The following is a 20,150-nucleotide window of genomic DNA, read 5'->3' on the forward strand; positions in this document are numbered from 1 at the left end:
ATCATTTATATCATAATTTAAAGAATAACATTGTAAAAGCTATTACAGTAATCATTTTTAAAACATCTTTTGACACTTCATAAAGCATTTCATGTACAGACTAACTTTACGTGTTGCTACGGGTTGAGGACTGTGTGTATGCATTATTCAGTGTAACACAATTTAAATTGTGACAGTATAAGATATGATCTTATCCAGATTAATTTCAATAAAAATGTGTCAGAGTAGATATTTTCCTGTAGGCGGGACTTCCCGCCTACTAACCAATAGGTGCATAGGACACTGGATGTGCTTTGAAAGGTCGCGCCTCGTCAGCTTGACGTGCCGGCGTCCTGTCCAATGAAATTAATGAACGTTCCTTTAGTCCCGCCTTCATAAAAGGTCGGGCCAGTCAACTGCATTGTAGTTCAATAAAGCTGTTTCCGATAGGCTAGAGGGGCGGAAGTAAAATGGCGATGGGCCAATTATAAGTAAAGGAGGCTTCTCCCCGACCAATGGGCGTTTAGGACGAAGACGCTGAGCTTATAAATGACAAGGTGACAGACTGCTGCTCATTCACTGACTGCAGCTTCGTACGGACCTTCACACACCGGTAATACCCGCGAGTCTCTCACCCTTCATCCCGGTCTGGTCCCGGTCTGGTCCAGGTCTGGTCCAGGTCTGGTCCCGGTCTGGTCCCACTTCAGGTGCTGTTGTCTCTTTAAATGTCTCCGTGTCTCCGTCAGGACACGCTTGTAGGAGCTAGCTGGCATTGCTAACATTTGCTTCCCAGCGAGTTTCGTCGTCCATTCAGTGACGTGGTTGTTGGTGGAGGACTCGGTGACGTGGTTGTTGGTGGAGGACTCGGTGACGTGGTTGTTGGTGGAGGACTCGGTGACGTGGTTGTTGGTGGAGGACTCGGTGACGTGGTTGTTGGTGGAGCTGCTCCGGTTGTCTGCCGGGCACCGGGCCGCTGAGCAGCTCTGACAGACGGCAGGATTTAAAATGTCTGACGGGGCCTCCCGCGGTGAAATTAGTCCCCCGCTTGCACGAGCACTGCTGCCGGTCACCGGCGGCGCACGTCGCCCGTGTCATCGTTGCTCCGGTGTCTCGAGCACCGAGCTCCCTCCGGGACACACGTGCTCGTCTCGGGCTCGTTTTTGACCTTCACGTCTGCGGACCGGTTAGCATAGCAACTTAGCTTCCCTCCGCTGCTCCCGCGAGGACAACCGAGTCCAGCTCGGGTCCGAGCAGCTGACCGCCGTGTTAACGACCCACCGGCCCTCCGACACTTCAAGTCCCTTTTCATACATTGTGGATATTCTCGTATCTTGGACGAGAGGGCTCCTGTTGGCGGGAGTGTCCTCCAGCTCTCCGCTAATGGCGTCTCTGAGAGGAGGTGTCGAGCCTCCTGCAGCAGGAGTCCATGTTGAGCTTTTATCTGCACATCATCCTGCCAGCAGTCACTACAATTGGATTAGCCTCTTGGCTGAACCCCCCCACGGCAGAGAGTCTCTGCTCAGCCCGCTTGGTGCTGAGGGTGACCTCCAGTACCGTGAGCCCGTGGACCTCCATGAGCCCGTGGACCTCCAGTACCGTGAGCCCGTGGACCTCCATGAGCCCGTGGACCTCCAGTACCGTGAGCCCGTGGACCTCCATGAGCCCGTGGACCTCCAGTACACGTCCACTGTGGTGTTTTGTCTCTGCAGTAAATGGATGTCTGCTCCGTAACACCTCCACAGGGCTGCCTGATCACCCAGAAGTCTCCTGCATGAGAACACTAACATCATGTCATCTCTTCTGTCTCCAGGTTCCAACCATGTATGCCTGCGCCAAGTTTGTCACTTCTCCCGCTGTGGTACGTCGGCTTCACCGCTTCTTTTTTCCTCTAATTGTGTTTAGAGATGTACATGTGTGATTGCTGAGTGTTGTTTAAACTCTTAAATGACCAGCAGCTGCTAATTGTAGAGTTTTGAACTGTAGTGCAGTTATTCTCTTTAGGATGTACTTCAGTGAAAGAAAGGTTTTAGGTCCTCGGTCAGCATCCTTATTCTGAACAGCTGCTGCCGTCGTCGGTGAATGACAGTCGTGTTTGGGCCGTGCACTTTGTGACAGTTGCGCAGTTGGAGGTCTTTCCATGTCAGCTGACCTGCAGCATGTTGGGCATCTCGGTCATGGAGGCGACGTGGTGGACGAAGGCTTCTTCTTGCAGCTGTCACTGTTCAGCAGGACAATGCATTTCAGTAACAGACAAACACTTCCTGTTTCCTTCTGACATCATACACGACTTGATTTAAGGGAGAAAACAAAACTAGTATACTTCGGTTAAATTAGAGTTTTTTTCCTTTATTAGATACTTTAACGTTTGTGGGAATCTTAAACTGCAGCATGTACTAATGAATGGAGGAGTCATTGCCCAAAGTCACATGTAGGTCTGGAAAAGGTTTTCATTGAATACCCTGTTCAGCAGAACTCAGTGGATATAATGAGATATTATGAAAATGGGTTAAAAGGTCAGAATGCTGCAGTCATAAATGTTGGTCGCTTGTCTTTTTATTTTTTTTATCTGAAATATTTTGCATTGATGATTTTTCAGATGTTTTCAGTTTATTTTGGTATCGATGTTCTCCGACTTCAATCTTCTCCAACATGTTGTAGCTATTGTCTTTTCTTGGTGTTTGAAAGAACACGAATGAGATGCCATGATGTGAAAGTGTTTGATGTGCTTGTGTGTCTGTAGCTGCGTGGAGGGTCCAGAGTCCTCGCCCGGCCAGTCTCCGTCTCCCTCTTTAACAGACCTGAAGCCACATTGGAGCAGCAGGTCAGTGCTTTTCCTTTCAGTCACCTCGAACCAACACGTCTGAATACTTGGAGAACATGTCGGTGCATTTAACCTGAAGCCTGAACGGCCAAGCAGTCAGAGGGAGCTGCAGGTTTAACGCAGAGGTTTCTTTTGTACTACGAAGCTGGTTCACTTCTTACGGGATAAATCACCATGGAAACTGATGCTGCAGAGCTAACGTGGTCCAGAGCTGGTTATGTTCAGAAAGTACCGTCTACAGACCAATCGATTCTCTCAGAAAATGTCATCACCGCGGAGGTCAGGGTGTTCAGAGACCGACAGACCTCCTGTCTGTTGTTACTGACGTCCTCCTCCAACAGACTGACTGAAGCTCTGAAGCCTCGTACTTGTTATATGTCTGACAGGAAGCCAATTTACAGCTTTAAATTGTTTTTATATTTCTTATTTGCTCCATGTTTTATCATGTGAAATGATAAAACTAAAACAGTCAGACATCATGAGAATACATGAATTAAATCAAATGCACATGTAATTAGTCCGATCTTCCTGCGTTTGTGAGATATCCTGCATGTTGAAGCTGCTTCGTAGTTCAAGTGTCTGAAGGCTACAAATGTAAGTAAAGCTTTAAAGCGGTCACATCACCTGCTGGTTTGAAGAGAAGTTGCAGCTTATTTTCAGCCCTGTTTGGTTATCATAGTTTTGTGATCTGGTATAATTGTTGTCTTTCCTGGTTTTAAAGGCTGATGTCCTTCTGTGAACATCCCAGACTGACAAACATCCACATCACTGATGATTATTGATCTGTGTAAATATTTCATGAAGGCACCATCAGGCATCCTGACAATGTAGTTGTGGTATCGAGGTATTATGTCAGATATTGTGATATTTATATTCGTGCTATATCGAGCCACCCTAAATGAAAGATGAATATTATGATTTGACTAAGTATGACTTAGTTTGCATACCAAGAAGTAAATAGATTTTGTTTTTCCAAAAACATGCACCTCAGGTCAGGTTACCTGGCGCCGCGCTAGTGGCAGCCTGCTGCAGCAGCTCCCCCCTGAGAGCCCCCCTGCTGTAGCGAAGAAATTTCCCCTCTGGGATTAAGAAAGTGAAATAAAATTAAATTTAAAAAAATTAATCCAACCACTACCCTACACTACCACTACAGTGTGCTTATCATGTGGAAGTGATTACAAACACACTGCTCCAAAAAATAACGGGAACACTTAAACAACTCAATGTAACTCCAATCAATCCCACTTCTGTGAAATCAACGTGTCCAGTTAGGATCAACACTGATTGAGGATCAGTTTCACCTGCTGTTGTACAAATGGAACAAACAGGTGGAAATGAGGCAATTATCAAGACAACCCTATAAAGGAACGGTTCTGCAGGTGGTGACCACAGACCGTTTCTCTGTCCTCGTCCTTTCTGGATGATTGTTGGTCCCTTTTGCATTTTGCCAGTGTCCTCACCACTAGAGGGAGCATGAGGTGTCTCCAACCCACAGAAGTTGTTCAGGTAGTGCAGCTCATCCAGGATGGCACATCAATGTACACTGTGGCAAGAAGGTTTGCTGTGTCTGTCAGCACAGTGTCAAGAGGACGGAGGACATACCGGGAGACGGGCCGGGAGACGTGGAGGGGGACGTAGGAGAACAACAACCCGGCAGCGGGACCGCTATCTGCTCCTTTGTGCAAGGAGGAGCAGGAGGAGCGCTGCCAGAGCCCTACAAAATGACCTCCAGCAGGCCACTAATGTGCATGTTTCTGCTCAAACTGTCAGAAACAGACTCCATGAGGGCGGTACGAGGACCCGACGTCCACAAGTGGGGTCTGTGCTCACAGCCCAACACCGTGCGGGGCGACCGGACTTTACCGGAGAACACCGAGATCGGCAGCTTCTCCGTCGGCGTCCTGCGGTCTTCACGGACGAGAGCAGGTTCACACTGATCACACGTGACAGACGTGACGGAGTCTGGAGACGCCGTGGAGAACGTTCTGCTGCCTGCAACATCCTCCAGCGGGACCGGGTCGGCGGCGGGTCAGCGACGGTCTGGGGAGGCGTTTCTTCGGAGGGCAGCGCAGCCCTCCGTGTGCTAGCCAGAGGTACCCTGACTGCCATTAGGTCCCGGGATGAGATCCTCAGACCCGTTGAAGACCATCTGCTGGTGCAGCGGGTCCTGGGTTCTTCTGATGCAGGACAATGCTCGGCCTCGTGTGGCTGGAGTGTGTCAGCAGTTCCTGTACGATGAAGGCATCGATGCTACGGACCGGCCCCGCCCGTCCCCCAGACCCGAATCCAGTCCAGCACATCCGGGACATCGCGTCTCGTTCCGTCCGCCGACGCCACGTCCACCGCAGACTGTCCGGGAGCGGACCGATGCTTTGATCCGGGTCTGGGAGGAGATCCCTCAGGAGAACATCCGTGGTCTCATCAGGAGCATGCCCAGGCGTTGTAGGGAGTGATACAGGCACGTGGAGGACACACACACTACTGAGACTCATTTGGACTTGTCTTCAGGAATCTCCACAGAAGTTGGATCAGCCTGTGATCTGATTTGTCCACTTTTATTTGGAGTATGATTCTGAATCCAGACCTCCATGGATAATGATTCTGATTTCCATTGATCATTCTGATGTTATTTTGTTCTCAACACATTCCACTATGTAATGAATCAAGATTTGAACTGGAAGATTTCATTCATTGAGATCTAGGATGTGTTGTTTAAGTGTTCCCTTTATTTTTTTGAGCAGTGTAGTAACTTGCACTAATGACTAGAAATGTTGCTTCTTTTTTTTTTTTAAGAAACTCAGTCAGTTGCAAAAGTGACAAAACAGTCTGAGAAATATACAATATGTAGAAATATATAATGCATAGAAATGTGACCGTCTGCTCCCACTGAGATGAACCCTGTACGATACAGCCTCCAAGCATGTCTTGGTTATGTTGTGTCAATATGACACGTTTACCTCAACCATTTGGATACTGCTTTTTATAATGATAAATTATGCCGGTATTATATTATGATGCGTCTCACCACAAGCACCAACCTACACACTGAAAATGGCGTTTTGATGAAGACGTGCCGGCTCGGTTCTTCGTCTTTTAAAGGGATTCAGCCGTCGGGGTCCGACACGATTGTCCTCGGCAGCCTCCTGTGGTTCTTAACTATTGATTAATTTAAATTCCCTACTAGAATGAGATGTGCAGCCAGAAATCAGTCCAGCGCCGTGGAGGTGGGTCTGGCTACGTAGGACTAACTTTAGACCGATGCCCTCGGTACGGTTGTTGTGGTAAATATTCAGGATGAGCTGCTGAATGTTGCATGTTCATCTTTCTCCTCTCTCAGGCCCTGCTGCCCGTCAGCCAGTCTGCAGTCCTGACCCGCTCCTTCCAGACCAGCACCGTTTCCCGGGACATCGACACCGCCGCCAAGTTCATTGGTGCCGGTGCCGCCACAGTGGGCGTGGCCGGATCAGGAGCTGGAATTGGAACCGTGTTCGGCAGCCTCATCATCGGCTACGCCAGGTAACATTTCTACACTTCAGACACCTTCCTTTTAAAAGAGGATGAGAGAGAGAGAAAATAATGAGCATCAAAGTTCCTTGTTAGTCTTAGAGATGTTTGAACAAATAATTGTTGATGTTTAGTGACTTCACTGAATCAATGACTGAACTCACCTTCATGCAGACCGCAGTGAAACTCAGCAGGTGTCATTTGTGAGCGCATTAATTCATTTTGCATATGAATTGACAAACTAAAGTTAAACAACATGATCATGTTTAAGTATTAAGTGAGTAAAGTGTTCTGTAGTTAAACTTCAGTCTGTCTTCAGGTGAGCCAGCCGACGGCCACACGGTTCATCTGCCAGTCATTTGTAGCTGCTGAGCAGTTCAGATTACCGTTACAGGAACTGAACATGAATACCAGTGAACAGATGACCAACTTGTACGCTCACATTTAAAAGAATAAAGTTATTTCTTGGCAGGGACAGGTGACTTCCTGTTTGTATCTAAGCAGACTTCCTCTGGGGGCGGAGCTTTGTTTGCGGTTTCAACCGGGTTCCTCGTCTTTATATCAGACCCAGTGAATCGGTTTCTGTCTGCAGCTACGTGTTGACTGTACAGACATCATGTTGATGTCCTCATCGAGAGCAGAGTTATGTTGAACTGTGAAAGTGCTTTAAATGATGGCATTTTGTTTATGACCACATTCATCAGTTATCTGATGGGTCTTTTGGAGCTGATACCAGAAGAGCTTTGGAGAAGCTTACCGTCACAGATGTGGCCCGACGGGATCAAAGGAGAATCCGAACTATTGAGACACAAAGGTGTCACTCAAACTGATGCGACACTCAAAGTGCAGCAGAATGGTTTTTTTGGGGGGTTTTCAACACGTCACCGTTCACACTCCAGTTTTCTTGAAAACATCTTTTCCCCTCTGTTGCATGTCGTGTTGCCGCCACGTCACCATCCGCTCACGTTGGAGGTCCACGGTCACAAAATCCACATTTCATTGATTCTTAAAGTCTCTGTTCATTCTGTTTTCAGAGCAGCAAAGAAAAAAGGCTCAACTTTCCTTTTCAATTTAAAAAAAAATAAGGATTTGAAAGTGCTTAATTGTCTGTACTTCTTACTGAAGCCTCAATAATGAAATCTTCTAGCCAGTGATCACAAAGTAAAGCATGTGATTGATTGTCTGAACCGGTTTCCTCCACAGGAACCCCTCCCTGAAGCAGCAGCTCTTCTCCTATGCCATCCTGGGCTTTGCTCTGTCTGAGGCTATGGGTCTGTTCTGTTTGATGGTGGCGTTCCTCATCCTGTTCGCCATGTAAACCTGGACACACACCCACACCTCCCCCCCACCGACGCCCCTCCTTTCTCTCCTCCCCTCCTCCCATCCCGAGGAGGAGTTTCCAGAACAGGAACTCTGAACGAGCTGATAGCCCATTCCAATCAACAGAACAAAAATATTAAAGGAAAGATATTTACAGCTACAATCCTACATTTTTATGTTCCTACACTTATTTTTGTTTGTCTGATGTTTTATGTAAAACCTCACTTGGGTTGAAATCTGTCCAAAATAAATGGTTGGGATAACTAAACCCAGTCTGCGTTCTTCCTCTGTGTTGTTGCCAGGAATGTGGACTGTTGCATACAGAAAGTAGTGTGCGAGTAGCCTGGTGGTCCCAGACGCTGTCGGTCTGTTCACGTCCTCCGGGCTCAGATCTCGGGGTATTTCTGGATCTGTTGACGCAGTCTTTATCGACTTCGACCACCACCTGCAGCAAAACGACGTTTAGAAAAACACAGATGTCTTCAGTGTCATTTGCTCTTCATCACGCCTACTGATCACTGGTCCGATCTTCAGACTGCTGAGCGAGCGTTAATATCAACAGGCCAGGCTGCTGTCGGATTCCTACGACTAAATGTAAAATTGTGACGATATCCAAGAATTTCCACTGAAAGTTCAGAGTAGATCCTTGTAAAGAAAAGTTATCTTCAAAGCATCTTGGCCTTTAAGGGAAAAATATATATTTCCTAAGCAGAAGAGATGGAGAGAAATATTCTTCAGATGCTGACTGAGGTGATGAAATGCTCCAGATTATATCGTGCAGGAATGTTTGTGGTCGATCTCACTTCTCCAGCTCAACACTATAAACACCAGAAATGAAAGTGATCGCAGCATGAAGATATTCTGCAGCATGAAGATATTCTGCAGCGGTTAAAATGTGACTGCAGCAGTGATGTCTCAGCTTTCATCAGGAGAGCGGTCACACAAACCTTCGCAGTGCTTCGTGTCATATTGGGACGCAGTTCATTTATGTTCCACTGGAGGCCAGTGTCCATTCTTTTATCACCAGGAGTGCCTCCTTTGGATGTCACCTAGCAACGGGTCGACCACACTTCCTCACTAAGATAAGCGTATCTCCTTTCAGAGTTGCTCTAAGAAGTTTCATAAATCCTCCCGAGCTGAGAGTCCTAACGAGATGTTTCCAGAGCTCCTAACTGAGCTTAAACATTCTTTATCTTAAAATACACCTCCAGATTTGTAGAACCACTTCTCCATTGGCAGTATGGGCTCGGCTCTACTCTGTTTATTTTTTGGTTTTCTATTGTCCGTGGAGTTTGATCTGACACTTTTTTCCACCACCTCCTTCAGGGTCCCATCGAGCTAAGCCGATACCAAAAGTGTGACGTGAACATGCTGCAGACCACTTCTGGTCAGAGAATCGTCCCCATCGCTGCCTGTTAAACAGCCGAGCTAGAAAAGTTCTGCGATCCAGGGAACAAACTATTATCCATATTGGATAATCCTGACCACCCTCTCCACCTGCTGCAGGGACAGAGGAGGACGTTCTCCAAAAGACTCCTCCAGCTGCTGTCACAAGGACAGATACAGGAGATCATTCCTGATACAGGAGATCATTCCTGATACAGGAGATCATTCCAGATAGAGGAGATCATTCCTGACACAGGAGATCATTCCAGATACAGGAGATCATTCCTGATAGAGGAGATCATTCCAGATACAGGAGATCATTCCTGACACAGGAGATCATTCCTGATACAGGAGATCATTCCTGACACAGGAGATCATTCCTGATACAGGAGATCATTCCAGATAGAGGAGATCATTCCTGACACAGGAGATCATTCCAGATACAGGAGATCATTCCTGATAGAGGAGATCATTCCTGACACAGGAGATCATTCCAGATACAGGAGATCATTCCTGATAGAGGAGATCATTCCAGATACAGGAGATCATTCCAGATACAGGAGATCATTCCAGATAGAGGAGATCATTCCTGATACAGGAGATCATTCCAGATACAGGAGATCATTCCTGATACAGCAGATCATTCCAGATACAGGATATCATTCCTGATACAGGAGATCATTCCTGATACAGGAGATCATTCCTGACACAGGAGATCATTCCAGATACAGGAGATCATTCCTGATAGAGGAGATCGTTCCAGATACAGGAGATCATTCCTGATACAGGAGATCATTCCTGATAGAGGAGATCGTTCCAGATACAGGAGATCATTCCTGATACAGGAGATCATTCCTGATACAGGAGATCATTCCTGATAGAGGAGATCGTTCCTGATACAGGAGATCATTCCTGATACAGGAGATCATTCCTGATACAGGAGATCATTCCTGACACAGGAGATCATTCCAGATACAGGAGATCATTCCTGATAGAGGAGATCGTTCCAGATACAGGAGATCATTCCTGATACAGGAGATCATTCCTGATAGAGGAGATCATTCCTGATACAGGAGATCATTCCAGATACAGGAGATCATTCCTGATACAGGAGATCATTCCTGATAGAGGAGATCGTTCCTGATACAGGAGATCATTCCTGACACAGGAGATCATTCCAGATACAGGAGATCATTCCTGATAGAGGAGATCATTCCTGATACAGGAGATCATTCCAGATACAGGAGATCATTCCTGATACAGGAGATCATTCCTGATAGAGGAGATCATTCCTGATACAGGAGATCATTCCAGATACAGGAGATCATTCCTGATACAGGAGATCATTCCTGATACAGGAGATCATTCCTGATACAGGAGATTATTCCTGCCCACCGCAATAAGTCTGTACAATAACTCACCTCTGGCAAAATCCATCACATAACAATAACACTGTTGACTGTGTTTCTTGGTTGTTTGTATATAATATATATAGATATAGACTGTACTGTATGTACTGTGCATTTTATATTTATATTTTTTACTGCTATTTTTACTGGAACTATTTTAATGTAACTTATTCAATTTCATTATTGTCTAACTCATGTTTTAAACTGGGTAATTAAAGTCCTACGATGTAAATGTAAACTTTCCAACACTTCCAAACCTTTATTCAAAGTTCTTCAATACAACTTGAATCAAGAGTGAAATGTTTTGATTCACCAAACAAATTACAGCATGTTGATCACAGCTGACTGCAGTGAAGGTAAAAAAAAGAACCTTAAACCAGAGGCAGTGTGAACGACGTCAGACACTGTGAGCTCATATTGTGGAAGCTAAAAGTTAATCTAAACAATTACTTGTAGAAGTTTCAGCTGAGAGGAACTCACTAAAACAAGCACCTTATTCTATTTTGCTCGCACTTATTGGGAAACTGAATTTTGTCGAAAACTTTATTCTAAAACTACAACAGGATCGAAGCCTTGTGCACTTTTATATTGCAGTAAGTGTCTCAATGCAGGACAAATTAAATTATGACCATTTCTTTTTTCTTTTTTTGTCCTATAGCTTGTAAATAAACATGAATGAAATGTTGTGATGCTCTAAACAAACCTCAACCAGAGTGAAGCCACTGTGGTCGACAGCGTGCAGAGAAAGGAGCGATGAAATGTGGTGCAGACTTAAGCACATATCACAAATTATTATTGTTTGTTTAAGTGTGAACATTTCATTTGTGACGACCCAAACAAAAACGACAGATTTATGAGTACAGTTGTTGGCTTACATGTTTGTAAAAGATTTCACAGGATGAGTGACAGATGACGAAGAGGGATCGTTTCTCTGTAAAATACCAGCTCTAGTGCCAGAAAGTTGGTTGGCTCTAAGAAGGAATCATGTTTGTCCCCCAGGACCTACAGATCCAGGAGCAGGGCATTTTATCTGGGCGATTTCTGCTTTTCCAGAAAATAATACATTTACTCTCATCACATGTTTTCCCCACAAAAAGGCTAAATAATTAAATAATCCCCCCATATTAGTACGCGTAGGACTACTAGAATTTTACTTTGAAAGTCTTCACCGGATGTCCCGTGTTTCATTTCCGGGGGCCGAACTAGAGCGAAATCAGATCCAGAAGTTGCAGAGAGAGAATTACGATAGTGGCGACGAGGTCGGCGCAAAAAGTCCAACTCAGACAGCAGACTCCTTTAAAGCGACGTTTCTCCGGGCGGGGAGCCGAGAGAGAAGCCGGAACCAGGCGGCTTCGTGACGGTGCTGAAGTCCGGATACTTCTGGAGGCCCGGGGGGAGGACCGCGAAGCTAACGACAGATAGCCACCATGTCGTGGGAAGAAGTGCGCTGTTTCGCGGCCTCTCAGGCCGGCTCGCCCGCTCTCTGATCCCGGCTCGCCCGCTCTCTGGTCCCGGCTCGCCCGCTCTCTGGTCCCGGCTCGCCCGCTCTCTGGTCCCGGCTCGCCCGCTCTCTGGTCCCGGCTCAACCAGCAGTAACTTCCTACTCGGCCGTCAATGCTGCTAACAGTTAGCATCCTCCATTAGGTAACACGCTAGCCTGCTGAGCTCGCCATGGCGGACAGCTCCGGAGAGTCCAGCGGAGGTGCCCTTGGCTTAGGCGTCACCGGACAGGGCAGCGCAGCCCCGCTCCTGCCGACTTTGGCTCACTCTCTGCCGGGGGGACACCCGGCAGCCAGCGTTGCTCTCTCCAGCTCCAACCCGGCCTCTCCTTCTCCCGCCGCCGCCGCGCAGGGTGGCCTAGCCGCCGCGGTGGCCCCGATGGCCGCGGTCACCGCTTCCCCTGTCGGCTTCGGGAACACCTTCGCTCCCGGCTCCTCGCTGCCCGTCGTGGCCGTGTCTCCGACCGTGCACGCGTCGTCGCCTCTCTCCGGTGTTGGGCTCGGGGTGGCGGGGGTGGCAGGAGCGGGTCTCCTGTCCCAAATCCACGCTACTTCCTGGGACCCGACTCTCAGCACGGACTGGGACAGCGAGAAGGCTTCCCAGCAGTGCATCCTGAGGATAAAGAGGTACATCACGTCCATTTATTCTGTCAACCAAAGGCCCAAAATCCCAAACAAATGAGTTATATCGAAAGTGAAAGCGTTCTGCCATTTCTGGGAACACAGATGAACAAATATTAAGAAACATCAGGACACGTTTTCAGTCATTCAAACAGAAGTAGGCAGATTACATCCTGAATGTAAAGATGTTGGGATCACCTCTACAGCTGGATCACATCAGTGTCACCTCTTCAAACCAGGTTTTGTTTTTGCTGCAGTTTGTTTCTTTCAGGAGGAAAATAAAACTTCCTGCTGCATTTTCCTGAAAGTTAGTGGAAGTGGTGCAGTATGAGCTAAGAACCCATCATATCTGGTTCAGATCTGACAAATTATAATATATATTATTATTACTATATAGTAATAATCCACAAATTATTTTTAATTTTGATTAACTCTGGTACATTTGGCCTACTAAATGTCCTACATGGTAAAAATCCAGTAGATGGTGGTGAATGTGACGAAACAGGCCATCCTGTAAATGTAATAATTTAATCCACATTAATGAGTACCAGCAAACCTTTGGGAAACATCAACTTTTTTTAGACTTCATACAACAACTGTTGTTATGGAGGGAGAGTTGATTTGAGTTGGGCCTTGGCGGAGGTTTTTAACAGTTATCTCACTTCCTCATTAAACTCGGATAAAAGTTATTCAACGGTCATTTTACCCAAACTACCAAAAGACATGATTTCACTCCCCTTGTAATATTTTTTATATTAATCTGCTGCTGGGATTTTTTTACTGCCATATCCTACAGTTGAGATTAATGCAATTCCATTAAAAGTCAACATTTCAAAAAAAGTATGAAGGGATACGATTACTAAAGAAAATCCTTTGATTGGATTTACTTTCCACCAAAGAAATAGTCCCTGTTTTTTTGCTGCGTTCGGGATAAATACTTCTGGAAGCTCTACGAGGACATCTGTATCATTCACAACAACATCGATATCATTTTTAATATCATAATAGTATATTTTTATATTATGACTTGTAATGATGATGTCATCCCCCCCCCCCCCTCTCTCTCTATAGGGACATCATGTCCATCTACAAGGAACCTCCTCCAGGGATGTTTGTCGTCCCTGATCCTCAGGACATGACCAAGGTAAAACACTGACCCCGTTCACGCTTCATATTTAATGTGTCCCGGATGAGATTTTACATGCTTACCGATATGAGTGCTTCCCCTCAGATAGAGTCGTGGTGGTGGAAATGAAGCACATACAGTACATCTGTGCACAGTAATGACCAGGGGAAACATATGAGCAGTGTCAAAAATATAGAAAAATAAACTTGTATTGAGGAAAAAAAAGAAAGAAAGAAAGAAAAGCCTTTCTGCCTCGTGTGCTGGTTTTACCTGCAGAGTTTGATCGTCTTCATTTATGTGTCGAAGGATCCACTCAGAACTTTTTGACGGCTGTCGTCGTCTTTGCATGTTTCTGCTCTTCACACCGTTCAGTCTCATCTCTAATCTCTGTGTTACAGTTTCAGCTGCAACGCTGCAAAGTGCTCTTCTTCTCCTGAAGTCGTTGAGTGGCGGCTGGCAGACAGATTTTAGGCCAATCAGCAGCAGCCCCACTAAAAACGGGAAATAAGGAAGAACGATAGTCACAAATATATTAAAGTGGTTATTCAAATATTAGAAAATCACATCCCATCTCTAGTCTGAATATATTTTAATGACTTTTTGAAAGTCATAACCCGTCCCTAATGCTTACTATAGTTTTGAACACACAACTGATATTATCACCAACAATATGGATGTAATGTAAATGTAATGCTTCAGACAATCTGGATCAACTTTGGGACAAATTTAGCAAATTTTTGGAAGAAAAGGGAAAAAAAATAAGTTCTAATCTTTATATTTTATATGACTTTATATTCCTGGTTTGTGTGTGTAAACCTCAGTAGAGGTTTCTAGTTTAACGAGTCGGCACCATGCTGGAAATCTCCGTTAGCCACCAGGGAAGAATCTCTGAAACCTGATCTTCGTCTCATTTATCCACGTTTTCCTCACAACAACTTTTTCATGAGGATGTTGTGAGTGTTTTTTGTGGTCAGATTTTCTCCCTCCACTCATCTGTTAACCCCCCCCCCCCCCCCTTTCAGATCCACGCCCTGATCACAGGGCCGTTCGACACACCGTACGAGGGCGGCTTCTTCCTCTTTTTGTTCCGCTGCCCCCCCGACTACCCTATCCACCCGCCGCGGGTGAAGCTCATCACCACGGGACACAACACCGTCCGCTTCAACCCCAACTTCTACCGCAACGGCAAGGTGTGCCTCAGCATCCTGGGGTAAGTCGGGGGTTTTACCTTTTCGCCCGTTTTCTTTCTCTCCCGTGGACTCCGTTAAGGACGAGTGTAATGTGTGTGTAGGACGTGGACCGGCCCGGCGTGGAGTCCAGCTCAGAGCATCTCCTCTGTCCTCATCTCCATCCAGTCGCTGATGACGGAGAATCCCTATCACAACGAACCTGGCTTTGAACAGGTACCTGTTTTATATTTAGTGTTTTTAATCTGACTCTGATACCAACATGTCAGACTGTCTGTTTGCTCCTTGTTTTTCATACTTGAATTGGTTTCTATGAGATGTTCATCTCTGTTGTGTTTCTCTTAGGAGCGTCACCCGGGCGACGGTAAGAATTACAACGAGTGTATCCGCCACGAGACGATGAGGGTTGCTGTCTGCGACATGCTGGAGGGCAAAGTTCCCTGTCCTGAAGCTCTGTGGTGAGAAACCGATGCCTCAAATCATCCTCACTTTCCCTCCCTCGAACTTTCATTCACCCCATTTTCTTATTTCTGCCTATTAACTGATTGTGTGTGTGTGTGTGTGTGTGTGTGTGTGTGTGTGTGTGTGTGTGTGTGTGTGTGTGTGTGTGTGTGCATGTGTGTGTGTGTGTGTGTAGGAGTGTGATGGAAAAGTCCTTCTTAGAATATTATGACTTCTACGAGGGAGTCTGCAAAGAGAGGCTGCATCTGCAGGGACAGAACATGCAGGTGACTGTATTTTTATTTATTTATTTGCTTTCTTGTTTATTTATTCGATTGTTTTTGGGTACTTTTGCCTTTATTGGACTGCGCAGGGGGCGGGGGGAGCGTTGGGGGATGACATTCACTAAAGGCCCAGCCGGTCGGTAGTCGAACTTGGGATTCTGATTTGAGGGCGTTTCATAGTGGTTCATCATTTAGAAACTACGTGCTCCGTTCCTCTTCGTCCGACTGAGCTCACCTCTCTGTCTTTGTCCTTCCCCCTCCGCCCGACTCCGCCCCCCTCCAGGACCCGTTTGGTGAGAAGCGCGGTCGCTTCGACTACCAGGGCCTGCTGGCTCGCCTCGGCGCCACCCACAGGCGAGTACGTGAGAAAACCCTGGCGGAGGACGTTCACGACGACGACTCCGACTCGGACACCAGCTCCTCGGGGACGGACCCGGACAGTCAGGGCAGCTCCCAGCCCTGAGCCCCCACCACGCTGCTGGACTCCCAGCCGGGTACTCCAGACAAACGGCGCGGTTTCTTTGGTTTTGTTTGCAGTGGAGGAACAACATCGCAGGAGAGAACGTGATGTTACATTTAAAGGCTTTATGAGGCAAAGCGAGACCAGTGTTGGGGAGTGGAGTTAAGTTTCTGTGGTGTGGATTTAGCAGAGGGAGGAGGAAGAGGTGGTCGTGCTCTCCTCAACAGGAAAAAAATAAAAAAAATACCAGCATCTTCCAGTCCAATGCTGTCAGATTGGACCCATAGTGGTGCATTTGTGCTGCCTCTGTTGCTCACCAGATACCATTTTGATGACTCAGCGGCCCAGAAGCCGGATCTATCTCGAGATGAACCAGCCGGCGTTGCTTGTCAATATGAAAGGTTCGTTTTCACAGCTTGAACCTTTAAATATTTTGTAGGAGAAGAAGGAGGTTGAATGCAGCATTCCAAGTTGTCCCACTTTGATCCACAAGCTCCAACACGTGTCGGACTCTTTTCCCAAAGAGACACAGCGGGACATCTGAGGGGAGGAGCTCGAGGCAGGTTTAGGACGTTACTGGAGCAGGTGGTGGGAGATGATGGCGTTCATCCTCTTTTTCTTTTTTTTTTTTTGGAGTGGGGAGGAAGGAAAGATGGACCTTTCAACAATGGACGGTACTTGGAGGAAGTGACTGTCCGCCGAGGCTCTGCAGGTCATGTGCCTTGTCTCCTCCGGTCACTCCTCTTCTGCCTCGACAACCAAGCCACAGAAAAACATCAGCAGCTCTGGATTTCTAAATACAACGATTCCTGTGTATTGTGTAAAAAAAAAAAAGAAGAAAAAAAAAGCTCCGCTTTCAGTTGTAACTGCAGATGAAATGATGGTGAATCTGTTCACAAGTTAAGAAGCCGATTAGAGAAACGTCAGTTTCATTGACATCCACTTTTATACCCTTTGTTTTGCTGTTTTGTCATTGTTGTGCTGAAACTAACGGTAACTTGCGGTGCGTTGTTTATCTGTAAACCTTTCCTTTATTTGGGGTCTTGTGATTGATGAACCAAGATACGAGTGAAACCATCCCATGCTTTCACTAAATCCTCCTAGGCTGTGGGAATTAATGGTGGGAAGAACAACAGAAACTCTCCATGTGTGCAGGGAACAGTAACAGTCTTTGGTAGTGCTTTCTACATAATTTAGTTTAATACTAAAAAGTGAGATTTTGCTGAATTGGTAACTTTTGTTAAAAAAATAAACAAAAAAACCTTTAATCAACCCTCATTAATTAGACTGACTCATCAGTAGTCATCTGGCTCGACGCAGACGGGCTTATTAGAAAATTACGAGGTAATAAGGCAATTAAATCATCAGAAATTAGGCGCTGATGAGGTCAGCCTTTCTCACTGGCCCAGTTTCTGATCATCCGGCAATAAATCACCTCGTTGACATTATTTTCAGTCTCAGCTCAGTGAGTTTTCTTTAGAGAGACGAGAGGAGGCAGCAGAGTGGAGAAGAAACGTGTTCGTTGGGCTGACTTATGGAGAAAGTTCACTTGATGCTGAAACAGTCCCGTGAGCGTCTTCACCCTGCTGGTCAGACGGCTGTACTACGACCGCGAGCTATGAGGAGACTAACGCCAGGGTTCCCAATGTAACGCTGTCAGTGTGCATGCAGCACGTGAGTAGGATGAAGATCCAACCTCCTCTGGTCTGTACTGAAGCTGCTAACTAGCTTAGCATAAATGCTAGGAACGAGGACGGCTCGCTTTGACTGTTAAAAGGTCTCGACATCTGTAAAGCTCAATAATTCCCACGCTGTATATCGTTTGTTTAACTAATGCGTAGAAGTAACATGTCATAACTACCTGCTTGAGTATGTACGACTTACTTTAGAGGTGTTGATATGCAACTAGAGACGACTGCAGGATGTCACTGCTCCCGGCCAGGAAATGGACCGGCACCATAGTCCCGGTGGTTCTGAGCATATTAATCGGGATCATGTGACCTTCGGCTGAGCCAAGCGAGCGTCTTCTCTTTATCTGAAGTGTTGTTACGAGGCCTATCCGACCAGCAGCTTCACCTGAGGATGGATTCAGTCGTTTGAAAAGTTTAATAACACATGTTTAAATACAGATAATAATTTGATCATGCTGCCCTTTTCCTCTTATTTTTCAAGAAGCTTTCCAGTGCAGCGAGACGATGGGTCAGACTAATACACGTGCTTGTGTGGTTTCCTCCCTGCCCTCCATCGTCCTGTGGAGTCGGTGGACAGAAGAGAAGCCGTTTTCTTCAGCTGTGTACATTTAGTCAAACTGTGAAGACTCACGGTGTCACCGACTATATGAAAGGAATGTCTTATGCATTCCTGTCTAATCTTTTATGTTATATAATGGTGATGAAAAGCAGCTTCTAGCAGAATATATGTAATTGACAAAATTGCATCCGACTTCCCGAAGTGGAAGAAGAGATTATCGCCCTGTTGGTTGTGTTGTGTTGTGCTTAAAACAGGGTTCTCATGTGGCTGTAAAAAGCTGCATTACTGACAGAAATTATCATCTCCAGGTCTTCAACAGAAGTTCTGCAAATAAAGTGTTGTTCAGTCCTGAAACATAAGAATACTCTTTTTTTAATTTATTTTTTATTTGCATTTGTAACCATGATGTCGTTCTTTGGGTCACAACCCGGCGCGTAGATCGAGCATTCGCCCTTCGACTCGGCGCAGCACCTGTTTTTTTTATTTATTTTTTTAAACACAACATATATTGAACATTTTCTTGAACAAACGTATTTCTATAAATGTAGAACAACAAACAAACATGTGCCTTGTCAGCCAAAACTCACAAACCAAAAATACATAAAAACAATATATATATAGATATATATATATATAAAGACTTGTCAGACTCGAGGACATGTTGAATTGAAATATTCCATCCCTTCAGACAGTTTAGATCGACCGTGTCGCTCAGGCCTTCCTCCTCTTCATCATGTTAATATTAATGTTTCATGAAAGCAGTGAATGGTCCCCAGATCTTTTCAAACATTTCTTGTTCTCCTTTCCATATTTAAGTAACTCTTTCCAGTTATCAACATTTGTAATTCAATATTTAACACTTTTTCTTTTTTGAAAACAGTGCGACCGTTTTAGTTTTTAATCTTGGAGACACATATCTGTCATTATTCTTTCACTTTTGGCATATTTTGGGCCTTCAAATAAAAAGTCCTGCATTCATTGGAATGTCTTTTGAGATCATTTTTCATTTGCCTTTTTTAACCTCTTCCCAAAAGGGTTGGATTTTACTACACGGCCAAACACGATGAAATATTGTCCCCTTCAACTCACTCCATGTTGGACAAGTCTCGGGATATTGCTGTCATATTTATTCAACCTTCTCATGAGCTATTTGCACGGTAACGGTATTAATTGATTGGTCTGGGCCGCTACATGCTGATTCCCAGGTCTCCAGTGGTATTTCTCTTTCTAGATCTGCACTCCATTTGTCTTCAGCGTTCTCAGGTGAATTTACTAAATCATAAAGTTCTGATAAATCGCCTTTGCTTAAACTATCCTTCGACACCAAGTCCTTCAAGTTAGATTTGAGGGGATTTAGATAGGACATTATTTTGGCTCTTTCTAATAAAGCTCTGAGTTGAAAGTAGTTGAAAAGGTATTTTCTCTCTATGTCGTGTGTGTGCCTAAATTCTTCAAATGACATCATCATTATATCGTAGATATGGTCGATAAAGGTCCTGAATGGTTTTTCTAATCCTTTTAGCGTCCACACTCTAAATACAGCATCTGCTCTTTCCCCATGTAGGACTGTACTGTGACAGTACTTCAAGCTCTTTAATGTACATTTTCACTTCAAACCACAACTTCATCATATTTTTAACAATTGGATTTGTAGTTTTTTTCATCAAACTTGATAGTGTATCTGAATATAGGTATAAGGGCCGAGGCAAACTTTCTTTCCACTGTTGCAAAACAGAACTTAATAGATCTAAGTTGTGCTGCCCAACAGTGCCAGACTATAAGAGGCACTTCAAACCTCGTCTGCTGTATGGTAAGTAGAGACAGATGGATTCTAGCAGCTTTAGCTTTCAAAATAAATTCAAT

At 45.4% G+C, this 20,150-nt stretch overlaps 2 protein-coding genes across 3 annotated transcripts; both read left to right on the forward strand.

Annotated features, from left to right (window-relative positions):
- Positions 1-520: 520 nt before the first annotated feature.
- Positions 521-7,892, forward strand: atp5mc1 (ATP synthase membrane subunit c locus 1). Of its 2 annotated transcripts, none has more exons than XM_069177314.1 (5): positions 521-592; positions 1,790-1,837; positions 2,720-2,800; positions 6,138-6,316; positions 7,508-7,892. In XM_069177314.1, the coding sequence occupies exons 2-5, from the start codon at positions 1,799-1,801 to the stop codon at positions 7,620-7,622; spliced, it is 414 nt and encodes a 137-aa protein (XP_069033415.1). In that variant the 5' UTR covers positions 521-592; positions 1,790-1,798; the 3' UTR covers positions 7,623-7,892. The 2 variants fall into 2 exon arrangements, with proteins under 2 accessions (XP_069033415.1, XP_069033416.1); XM_069177315.1 differs by lacking the exon at positions 521-592 and adding an exon at positions 662-686.
- A 3,689-nt stretch (positions 7,893-11,581) lies between these two features.
- Positions 11,582-19,283, forward strand: ube2z (ubiquitin-conjugating enzyme E2Z). Its single transcript, XM_069177301.1, has 7 exons — positions 11,582-12,545; positions 13,611-13,683; positions 14,688-14,875; positions 14,957-15,068; positions 15,198-15,310; positions 15,490-15,580; positions 15,861-19,283. The coding sequence occupies exons 1-7, from the start codon at positions 12,091-12,093 to the stop codon at positions 16,038-16,040; spliced, it is 1,212 nt and encodes a 403-aa protein (XP_069033402.1). The 5' UTR covers positions 11,582-12,090; the 3' UTR covers positions 16,041-19,283.
- The last annotated feature ends 867 nt before the right edge of the window (positions 19,284-20,150 follow it).

This window comes from Embiotoca jacksoni, unplaced genomic scaffold (assembly GCF_022577435.1).
Source record: "Embiotoca jacksoni isolate LCO1_2020_lvr unplaced genomic scaffold, fEmbJac1.0.p SCAF_71, whole genome shotgun sequence".
NCBI classification, from domain to species: Eukaryota; Metazoa; Chordata; class Actinopteri; family Embiotocidae; genus Embiotoca; species Embiotoca jacksoni.

Coding starts and splice junctions, on each gene's coding strand:
- atp5mc1 (XM_069177314.1), top strand. CDS start 1,799: ATGTATGCCTGCGCCAAGTTTGTCACTTCTCCCGCTGTG. Junction 1,838..2,719: donor TTGTCACTTCTCCCGCTGTG/GTACGTCGGCTT, acceptor GTGTGTCTGTAG/CTGCGTGGAGGGTCCAGAGT. Junction 2,801..6,137: donor AAGCCACATTGGAGCAGCAG/GTCAGTGCTTTT, acceptor CTCCTCTCTCAG/GCCCTGCTGCCCGTCAGCCA.
- ube2z (XM_069177301.1), top strand. CDS start 12,091: ATGGCGGACAGCTCCGGAGAGTCCAGCGGAGGTGCCCTTGGCTTAGGC. Junction 12,546..13,610: donor TGCATCCTGAGGATAAAGAG/GTACATCACGTC, acceptor CTCTCTCTATAG/GGACATCATGTCCATCTACA. Junction 15,311..15,489: donor CCCTGTCCTGAAGCTCTGTG/GTGAGAAACCGA, acceptor GTGTGTGTGTAG/GAGTGTGATGGAAAAGTCCT.